General features: G+C 42.8%; 1 protein-coding gene across 1 annotated transcript; it reads right to left on the reverse strand.

Moving 5' to 3' along the window:
* Positions 1-6: 6 nt before the first annotated feature.
* Positions 7-10,940, reverse strand: LOC116377652 (calcium/calmodulin-dependent protein kinase type 1D-like). The gene is made up of 3 exons (XM_031839333.1): positions 10,092-10,940; positions 998-1,136; positions 7-650 (listed from the first exon to the last, which is right to left on the reverse strand). Exons 1-3 carry the CDS (start codon positions 10,097-10,099, stop codon positions 408-410), a joined length of 390 nt encoding a protein of 129 aa, XP_031695193.1. The 5' UTR covers positions 10,100-10,940; the 3' UTR covers positions 7-407.
* Between the last annotated feature and the right edge of the window lie 14 nt (positions 10,941-10,954).

Here is a 10,954-nt window from a genome sequence, read left to right on the forward strand (position 1 = left end):
ACACACACACACACACACACACACACACACACACACACACACACACAGCACCAGATCACAAAGACGGTGCAGGAAACATAAATGGTGTCAGATGCTAACAACATCCGCTCTTTGAATTTTTCATGCGTGTTGTTGGATCAATGCCTGCAGAAAACAAAGGAGACAGCTCGGTTCGTATTCACACTAACACGTGGTGGCATAATGAGAAATACAAACATGGGCCAGCTATGCCCCCCATCGCCAAACCACGACGCGGCTGCTATGGACCCAAAAACCAAGTCTGCAAAACCGGCTTTTGTCTACCTCCGTCTGAAATCAAGGACCCATTGCTTCAAAATTGAGTTTAGTTTAAAGTGGCAAATCTGCCCTTGTTATCACACGTGTGCCGTGTAGAGAGTGGAAAGCCCTTAGGACAGCAAGCCTTTATTAAACAGTTTATTATCTCCTTTCCTAGATACTAACGTTTTTTTAGGGGGAAAAAAAAGAAGGAGAAGGAGAGGCCAGGGAAGACTGGCTAACGTACCCACATATCCCGGCGTGCCGCACGCGGTGGACATGACATCGCCACTGCCCTCCATCTTGGAGAGTCCAAAGTCGCTGATCATGATCTTGGACTCATCTTGGGTATTAAAATACAGCAAGTTCTCTGGCTGGAGGAGGGAGATGGAGAGAAAGAGAGAATCAAGTGGTTTTATGTCATTTTTATGGCTTTCATTTTCCTTTTAAATCCATGGTTATTTGGTCAGAGACGCAACCCTCTTTTATGGAGGCCACTCTGACCAATCCCCTCTCTTCTAACAGCCGGCACGCGCAACACCGACCCACAATGCACTGCATGTGTCAAGCTACTGCACTCATTGCTGCAGTAAATCATTGCCTATCAAATAAGAACAAACTGCTCGTGTGGTGTAAAATACAGGAGGGGTGTGTGTGTGTGTGTGTGTGTATATGCGAGAGAGAGAGAGAGAGAGAGAGAGAGAGAGAGAGAGAGACCTACCTTCAGGTCTCGGTGTACGATGGCCATCTTGTGCAGGTAGTTCACAGCGTCCAGGACTTGTCGGATCAGCGTGCTCGCATCCTTCTCCGTGTAGAAACCCTTTTCCACGATTCGGTCGAACAGCTCGCCGCCGGACACGCTGCGGAATGGCAAGGAGATTATGTGTGTCAGTGTATGTTTGTTAAAAAAAAGCATTAGCATGCACACACACACATGGCAGTGACCGGTAAAAGGCCGGGGGGTGGGGGTGTTGCTGGGTCAAGATTTCTGGTAATTTATGAGCTGTGGATGTTTCCAGCCAAGAGCGTGTGGAAGCTGTGAGTAATGTTCTCCCTCACACACACACACACACACACACACACACACGCACACACACTTATACACACACAAAGTACTCAAATACCCTGCAGCGTTTAGCATACCGTGTAACATGTTCATGTTATTTTTGCAAAGTGTGATAAAAGTTGGAAAATGCATCCTCCCATATTCCTGGAAAGCAGGGGTGTAAGAAAATAGAAAATCGCGATATTATGTTTTGTGATACCGTATCGATTCTCAAAAACACCGTTCTGGTTTTGGTAGTTCAGCTCTCAGTGTTTGTGCCCTCTCAAAGTAGAACTATGACGTTGGGTGTTGCAGGGACTGTGAGACATGCAAATGCAGATCAAACTGCTCTGATTGCATGAGAAAGTAAACGTTTAAACTCAGATGTTATGCATATGGTGGTGTGTACTTCAAATGATGACAATTTTCCTTAAATTTGAATAGAAAGAAAAACTGAAATTTGTACTTTTAGCTCAATTTTCAAAGCAAAACCTGTTCTTGAAAGGAGTCAAAGCTCCCGCCAAGTTGATAAAAAAACATTCTGACACACTTACAGCGTGCAGACAGAATGGAACCCATCAATGCTGGTAAAAGAAGAAACTCACATTTGACCCCAGAAAAAAGATAAAAAGCACATTTCAAAGTCCATCCCCTCTGGCAGATTCTTTCAATATTTAGTTTGATGTTTTATGACTCCAGACCACGTGTAATGACTTGTTCATGCGCACATACAGTCGGAGCAGATGGGAACGTGCTCATCTTCTGCTGTACGGATGCATAGCTCCCCCTGCTGGAGGATAACCTCCTCCTTCACCTCACGATGTCATCTCATCTAAATGTTTGGATGTTAATGTGGACTATTTGCCATACAAGATGTGTCGACATAAGTAAGCAACACAGTGGCAGTATTTGTAATATTACTAGTAGTACTATTAATAGTAGTAGTACCCAACACACCTTGTAGTATTCTTTACTGCATGTTTATACTTTGTGCATTAAAGCATAATGAAGGCATATGCACACATGCACTAATACGCACTAGTGGCCACAAATGTGCACAGACACACAAGAATGCACAAAGGCGTGCGCGTGCGGTCGCACAGCGTATCTGTGGGCCGTCGTCACGGCAACAGATCAGATTAGAGCCTGTGGAAGTTAAACTCTAATGAAGTTCCTGAAAAAAAAAAAAAAAAAAAAAAAAAAAAAGATTAGAATTAATTGCTAATCCTCTGACTCTTCAAAGAGGGCAGCGACATGTTCGGTTTCAGGGGCAGTCGTTTCTGGGAATGACAGGAAAGGGCCAAATACACAAACACACACACACACACGCACACACACACAGCACAGACAGACGCGCGCACACACACACACACGCACTGCAAAAGGGGAGATCAGCCACCAGGCTGCATGGTTGCGTAAGCGTTTGCATAAGGAGACCATGGCAATCAGACAGGAGCAGCCACACAAAGAGCACACAGACACACAAGCGCAGACGTGAGGGCAGGACCGCGCACACACACACAAACATATTAAAAGCAAGCGCATACACACAGAGACACTCGTGAAAAACACAGAGATAAACATACAAGGTCACACATCAAAGTTAAACACGTACAAGTACACACACTAAACACGATGTCACATGCATATATGTACACGCAGCCTGTAAAATAAGGCTGAGGGATTGTCAAATTAACCATTATTCATTCGATCCAATAATCAATATCAGGAGGTCAAAGGTCACAGCATCCTTACAATATATTTATGTCCCCCGGCCAAAATCGCCCCCTATTTATTATAGAGCACTACAGTTACTGTTCGCTGTGTAAAATGTGTGTCCGATATCGGGCCATCACAAATTTCCCAATGGAACGGAAAAAGTAGTGGCCATGGCATGTGTATTCCAATTCTGATAACAATCCCAGAATGCAGTGCGTCTCATTTAATAGATGAGAAAATGCCGTTTGTGCGGCTCTAAGCCTGCGTGGTATTGACCTTATTCTTATAATCATCTCAACAAGGGCTCTTTCACATGGCGCCATTTTGTAATTGTACTACCGTCTTAGAGCGGAAGTACGATTACATTTCTTAACGTCGCAAGAGTCATCATCCTGTACTTGCAAAAAAAATTAAATCTTTAAAAGAAGCCGTTCTTAAGTTGTAATCATTTTTCAGGAAAGAAAGTCACCATTTAGAAAGTTTATCAAAACAACACCTAATTGGAAATTTCCGCTGTTTTTGGAAATGAGAGGAGCTGCTGACTGTATATGTAGCACATGTCGACAGTGTTTTTGTAGTTACTCTCACTGCCAGAAGGGAAGACACAGGTCTCCAATGTATGTTTAACCATAAAATTAATCAAGAACCATTGATTTGGCAATAGCTAGCTAGTAGCTAGCTATCAGACAGATGGACAGGTTGGTTTAATTCGCTTTCTAGATGAACTAATATTTATACACATTAACCCTCTGTGCAGACTTTTGTCTGCCTCCAATTATTACAAAAAAAACTGTCGAAATGTGCTTTTGTATGCCGATTCCAACCAGCAGATGTATAAGCTTCGCTACATCTACACACAGAGACGCTACAAAGTAATTCAAAAAGGTCCAGGCCATTTTCACATGTTGTCCTCCCAGTCACTGATGGCTGATGTTTTTAAATTGCAAGTCGCTTTGGATAAAAGAGTCTGCTAAATGACTGTAATGTAATGTAATGTAAAACCATCCGATTGTTGTTTTTTTGTTCCCAAATATCCCTCATTGTTTTCAATGCTAACAGCGCTAATCCGGAGGCGTTCAGACCAGCAGCGAAAAAAATGGACGGGCCGGCATAAAGCGAATAGGTCTCGACAATTTCTGCATTTAGAAAAATCTTCTTGGAAAAAACAATAAAATTATGTTTTATGTTTTTTATTTTTGCTGTGACCTTTTAAGGCCCTCCACACCCTCTGTCCAGGTGTTTCCACTTATCGAGGCTGATTAAAGCTCTTCTGACCGCTGTGTGGGCAGACTGCGCTTTCAGTGGGTCGGCTCCAAATCTGAGCGGCACAGTTTCAATTCAGGACAGAGTACCGCACACGAGCGTAAACAAAACCCAGCGTGTGTAATTGTCTTATTTACACCTGTGATTTTCCTTCTGACATGTCAAAATGTCCACACTGTTCCCTCTTCAACCGGAGAGGAGTCGAATTACCCGGAATAAGTGCAAACACCTGTGCTTTAAATCATCGTGTACATTATGGGTTCAGCACATTTACATTTTAAGTCATCTGATTCTGGGGGTAGAGTCGTCCCTGTTTTCTACAGCTACAGATGAATTTTCAGGCATTCCCTTTTTCACCATCCCAACATCCATCTCTCCTCCGTCAGCTCATCTGTTTAAAGGCAGGCGGCCGCATCGCTGTCTCGAGGCGACGGTTGTGCATCATGGCTGACAGAAAGCCTTATTTGCACGTGTGTGTGTGTGTGTGTGTGATACATGCTGTTCGCCTTGGCAGAGATGAAGAGCCATTACAGTCTAGGGACCTGACTAACTAATCACAGCTGCCCCACCGCTTCAAAGGCTGCACTTGCACTTTTGCTTTTCTTTGATCCAGTTGATGTTTGTTCCCATGAATGCTTATCACACAAAAACCTTAATAAATATCATTTTAACTATTTTCTAAAATTGCAATTTGTCTGAAATCCTTAATTTGAACGACGGAATTTTGTAAAATGACCAGACGGTTTGATCATTTTGTCAAGATGTAATTTCACCCCAAAAATTGCCCACCTGCTGCTTTAGGTTTCCCGTGAGTGCACGAAAACAAAAGGCGATGCAATAAATAAAAAACACACTTAAAACTATATCATAAAGAATCAAAAGATGATACCACAGGTCTATCTTTTTGTAACCTTTCTAAGTGTCAGATGCTGCATACTTTTGTTTATACTTACTACACCACAGATGCTTTCGCTTTTTTGCTAATATGCCTCTCGCAACACAATCGGCATCAATATAAAGCCCACGTTGCTCTCGTTTGCATCGATTTTCATAGCGGCGCCGACTGATTGCCTCCCTGCGGTGGAGGTGACGTAAGACGGGCTGTGATGAACGGGAGCGAAGGAAGCGCTGCCAGACTGCATCGATCTGCCACGCCGCATTTACACCAAAAACATTTTAAATAAATAAATAAATGAGATTCGTGTGTGCTGAAAAAATAACTAAAGACTGACATCTCAGGTAAATGAACATAATTAGAACAAATGTTACTTATTACAGTAGCGATTGGTCTGGAAAAGCCTCGCTTTCTGCTACACGCTTGCTGAGGCACTGATGACAGATTGCCGTCACCAGCTACACAGATTCTCTCTGTTTCAGCAGATCAGCTGTAGAGTGACGGAGCTGCTGTGTACAGCATAAGGGAGAACAGCCTGCAGCGCTGAGGCCACATGAAAAAGGGAGCCTGAACCGCTCTCTCTTCTGATGCTTTTACACAGAGCCTTCTATTTTTTAAACACAGCGTCTCTCTCTCTCTGTCTGAACATGAGATGATGCAGAATCTTAAAAGAGCACTGTGAAAATGTTAGTCAAATAGAATGAGGAGTGGCACAGCAAATATGAATTGTAACAGTCAGAAAGGTTATCCAAAAGCTTGTCTGAATAAGTAAAATAATATCACACAAACAACAGCACAACTAATCTCTCCTGCTGATAATGCCACCTGCTGCAATTCTCAAGGTCCCAATGAAATGCTATAAAGCAGGTGTTAACTTTGACCCTGTAACTATGGCAACCGAGCCACATCCATGAATAGATGGAACTTGAAAGAAAAAAGAAAAAAAAGATCAGGAAAAACGTGCAGGCGAAAGGCGAGAGGTGATGGCGATGGAAATAAGGTGCGAGAGGGGAGGAAAGGAAGCAGTGAAGTGGAGGGAGCAGAGAGCAGATGGTGGTGAGAGAGGAGAGAAAAGATACAGGGATGGGGGGGGTGTACAGGGGGACAGAGGAGCAGAGGCGGGGTCTTTCCTGTTACCGTCTCTGTCACGCTTTGTTGGAATGAAAACTGTCTTTTGCCCTGAAAGCGAGGTGAAAGCAGTAGAAATGAGGCAGCAGGTCAAAACCCCTTGAGAAGATGTTTTATTGAGTCTGACAGCCTGTATATGCAGCCCAGCAGAGAGAAGTACATCAACTTAACTGCAGCTCAGAGACAGAAAGCGACATTTATGTAAAGCTCCTACTCAAAGTCATGAGATTATATTTCTTAAATCTGGACCCAATTGAAAAATCATCAGCGTTTTTATCTCCCTTTAATAATGTCTGGAAATGATTTACCAGTTAAGTTAAGACTGAGGAGGGACGATCACTTCCTTCTCATGTTACCCAGCGTAAGTAAAGCTGACAAACAAGGTGGTGGCAGCCGGCCCGCCAACACAAGTACCGTTAATTGATTTATTCATGACTACAGGAAACTCCGTCAAAAGGTTAACGTTATTGAAGGTAAACAGCTTAATCGGAGTAAAACCTTTGACTGCAGTCTGGCCAACAGAGGATTTCAGGTGCTTCTCAGCAGACGCGTTGGAGGAACCTCGGCTCTGTGAAAGGCTGAATTCACACGATTAACCTGTGTGCTTACTTACTGGGGCTGCTCAATTATTCGGATATCATCACGATTTTGGGTCACCGCAATTAAAGGAACATGATCGACTGGGATATTGACGTTGGAAAAGCGTGCTCCGCTTGTAAAAAAAAATCTCACTGCACATCAAATCGAGAACAGACAGCCACCGGGGGGGGGGGGGGGCGATCAATATGTTTTGGCTTCACTGTTGGGGAACCGTCATGCAGCTGCACTCATAGACTGCATATAAGAAGTGGACGTAGTCATCGTGATGTCACCCGTTGGTTTGTGGAATGGCGTTTTGAAGCCTTGAGTTTTGGGGATCGCAATGTTGATGGAAGTTACCATATTTGGAATGCGGAGGAGTGACGTAGAGACGCCGTATACGGCTCTGGTAACGGCAGTGACCTGTCAATCACAGTATGCCCGCCCTAAAGCATCCCCTGCTTTATGGTCTGTTTGACTCTAAATGGACCATCATTTACTAAATGAACATCATGCTGTATTGAAGAAGACTTGAAACTAGAGATTGAGACCATAAACTCATGTTTACAATGTTTACTGAGGTAATAAATCGAGAAGTAGAGTCATTTTCTCATAGACTTCTATACAATCAGACTTCTTTTTGCAACCGGAGGAGTCGCCCCCTGCTGGTCAGTAGAGGGAATGCAGGATTTAAGACACTTCAGCATCGGCTTCACTCGGCAGAACCGGAGGTTGCCGACAGTGAGAAACTTTCCTGAATGTTGTGCCAGCGGTCCATAGTAGAACCGTGATATACTGTATATTACTCATTTTGCACGTCTGCACATTAGCAGCAATGTAGCACAACATCAAAATAAAAGTAGTGCTCCATTTATTTAAATGCCCACTAAAAATGTTTTTCCTAAAATCTATAAATGATCGCGATGAATAATCACGATTCATTAGGTTTATCATTTCGGGTGTAAACCTGCAACCCTAGTGCTCATTGTGACAATTTCTTTTCTGATAATTCCTTCAGTCATCCATTGTCATTACTGTCAGCTTAGCTAGCTACAGATGAAAATTTGCCCCAGAAAAGTTATAATTACAGGAAGTCATTTTGGACGAATGAAATTTGGCCTCGTTGAATTAACTTTGCTCAATTCAAGACAGTGTTTTGCTGCTCCAGCCTTATTTGGTCTGGTATGACTGGTAGCTTATGGTCGCTAACATTAGCTAAGGTCACACAGATAATGTTGTATACGTTTACAGGGAAATAATGTTTGTATTTCCTTAAGCCTGACATCTGCAGCAGAAGCACGGCAGCTTCTTTAGATGAAAGCCTTTAGCCTGGATTGAAAATGTCACTAGTGCTGAACATAAATACCATTAAATACCAGTGATGTCGCTTAAAACTTCAATTTATCAGATGAGGTCTGACGTAACTATGTCACAGTAACCTATATAGGAGCCAGATCTTATCAACCTATTACTGAGAATGATACTACTGCGCAGCAACCTGTTAAAGCTACGGTAGATCTCTGTCTCTAACAGCAGTTTTCCTCCACAGTCGTTACGATTCAACTTGTGATTCACTGTAAGCCTTTGTAGCCTTGAGCTAGTCTTTTTTTAAAATATATCATGCAGTGTTTTCTGTAAACCATTTGTGGACCATTTAAAGCTTACTGATCCATCATCCCAATCTAAAGAAAATGTAAATTCTTATTCAGGCTAAAATCAGCAAATTTAAACAATCACCCAAGTTCCATTTCTGTTGATTATGACATACAGCTGCTACATGAACTCCAGAACTAGAGCACAGAAAATGCAATGAAATGGTTTAATCTCGAAGAAAAGGAAGAAGTACATTTTTTCATTCAAAAGTAAAATATTAGCTTTTGCTTAAGAGTTTATTCCCTGAAACAAAACCAGAAAAGGTTGTTTTTATCAAAACAAAACTCTCAACTTCCTGTATTTTGACCGGAGCTAACGCAGAAGGATCCTCGTGTGGTAGGCAGACAAGATAATGCATGAACGCCGGGTTGTAAACATAGCCCTTGTTGTGTAATCCGCAGCCATGACTTCCACCTGAACTTGACTGAAATTTTTCCAGTACAAGGGCCAAACTGCCCGGCCAACTTCTCCTCTTATGCAAGCGGCAGTAACCTTGCAGAGGAGGTTAGTAAGGGCACCCATGGGTGAACCACACACCCCCTGCTTCCCCCTACAGCTGACCATCAAAGCGCAGATGTTGCCGATGTATTGTGTTGTGTGTGTGTGTGTGTGTGTGTGGACGGGTGGGCTGTTTGTGCGTGTGTGAGATTTTGTCGTCTCAGTGGAGCTGTCATTGAAGTGAAGAGTGTGTGTGTGTATGTGTACGTGGTGATGGGTGGGCGGACAGAACAATAAGATTAAACGTGTGAGGAAGACAGAGATGGAGAGTTATGAGTCTCTGGCTCATTTATATGTAGTGTTTTATGAATAACTCAAGAAAACATTGTGATTTTAAGATTTCTGTATTCAACAGAGATATTGCTCTTGTGGTTTTTCTCCAGGAAAGTTCTAATGTTCCCATTTTTAGAAATAGAAAATATCACCAAAAATACAATAAACAGAAAGTTTTGACAAAAAAGAAAAAAAAATCTAAAAGGATGAAAGGATTTTTTTTCTTTCACCAGTGATTACTCACCTCAAAATTGAACAATCCCAACACTATAATCTGTGTCTAGTATGTTTCCAGCTCCAACAACGTCCAAAAATCCTACATTTCCCATAATGCAAGTAGATAGCATAATTCGATGCTGAGTCATACTGCTCTGCAGGTTTAATAGAGAAACGCTGTGAGAACCACAACTTTCTCCTGATTATTAAGTCAGCATGCAGTCACATTGAACTTCTCCTTCCAGAGGAACCTGCTTTTAGTGTACATGTTGACAAGTTGCACAGATAAGTGCAACAGTTTTCACAGGATAAGTAGTACTTCTTATGACACGTATACTGAACACAACATGTAAAATCAGTGGATTGCCCCTTTAAGTTTCAGCATACAACTTACTGTCACTAGACCACCTGATTGAATGATCTCCCAGGGACGCATGGATGATTTCGGGCCCTTTTGTCTCTCATCAGCTAGATTGATCAACAGTCCCAAAAGCTCACGTAAGAGAGCAAACGAACAACAAAAAAAGACACGAGGCTTAAACTCACAGCTGCATGATCAGGTAGAGGTGGTCAGGGCTCTCGTAGATGTCCTCCAGTGCCACGATGTTCTCATGCTTGATCCTGCAAAACAAAGACAGACCATCGGTGTTTTATTTCAAAGCTGCAGCACGTCTTATTTCACACAATAACCCATTAACGGAACTAAACTGTTACCTCGGGTGGCCTTACAATCCAGACTGCAGTACCCAGATTTCTTCAGTAGCTTTTGATCACACTACATGATCTTCATCTGCAGACAGAGTTTGCCCAGTTGCCACGGAAATGTAGATTTCCTAGATATTCATTTTTTGCCCAGTTGCTCCGCAAACGTTACCCGCTGATGAAGATCATGGGATATGATTGAAAGCTCCAGAAGAGCTACTAAAGGGACCTTGAGGTGAGACTGTTGTTTCTGGAGGCTAGTTGACATCTGAAGAAGACCGTGGCTGTGTTTGAAATCTCAAACTAACAAACTTCTGCGTTCCCGCTGCATAGTATGTGGATTGTGTGTATGCGAGAAATGCCAGGATGTACACCACATCGGCAAGAGGATTCAGTTGAAAGTTCTAGAGAAATTGTGAATAGGAAGTGTGATGTTGAATTGAAACGTTTTTCCAAAAACTACTAATTCTGAAGCCGAGGATGAACTCTCGCACAAAGATGTCCACCCAGCTCAAATTCTTCAGGGACTCGAACCGACAATCTTCCGATCGCAGAGGGCCATTCTGCCACGAAACCATTTTCATCTTCTCCTCACCTCTCTGCTCATTTCTGTCAGCTCTCTCCTGGTTTCTCCATGGTTACGGCTCTGTGACGAGGGTGTTTCCATCCTTCTGTGTGTGTGTGTGTGTGTGTGTGTGTGTGTGTGT

The sequence above is a fragment of the Anarrhichthys ocellatus genome, unplaced genomic scaffold (genome assembly GCF_004355925.1).
Source record: "Anarrhichthys ocellatus isolate YVR2014 unplaced genomic scaffold, GSC_Weel_1.0 scaffold1504, whole genome shotgun sequence".
Taxonomy (NCBI): Eukaryota; Metazoa; Chordata; class Actinopteri; order Perciformes; family Anarhichadidae; genus Anarrhichthys; species Anarrhichthys ocellatus.

Coding starts and splice junctions, on each gene's coding strand:
- LOC116377652 (XM_031839333.1), bottom strand. Junction 651..997: donor TCGTACACCGAGACCTGAAG/GTAGGTCTCTCT, acceptor TCCCTCCTCCAG/CCAGAGAACTTGCTGTATTT.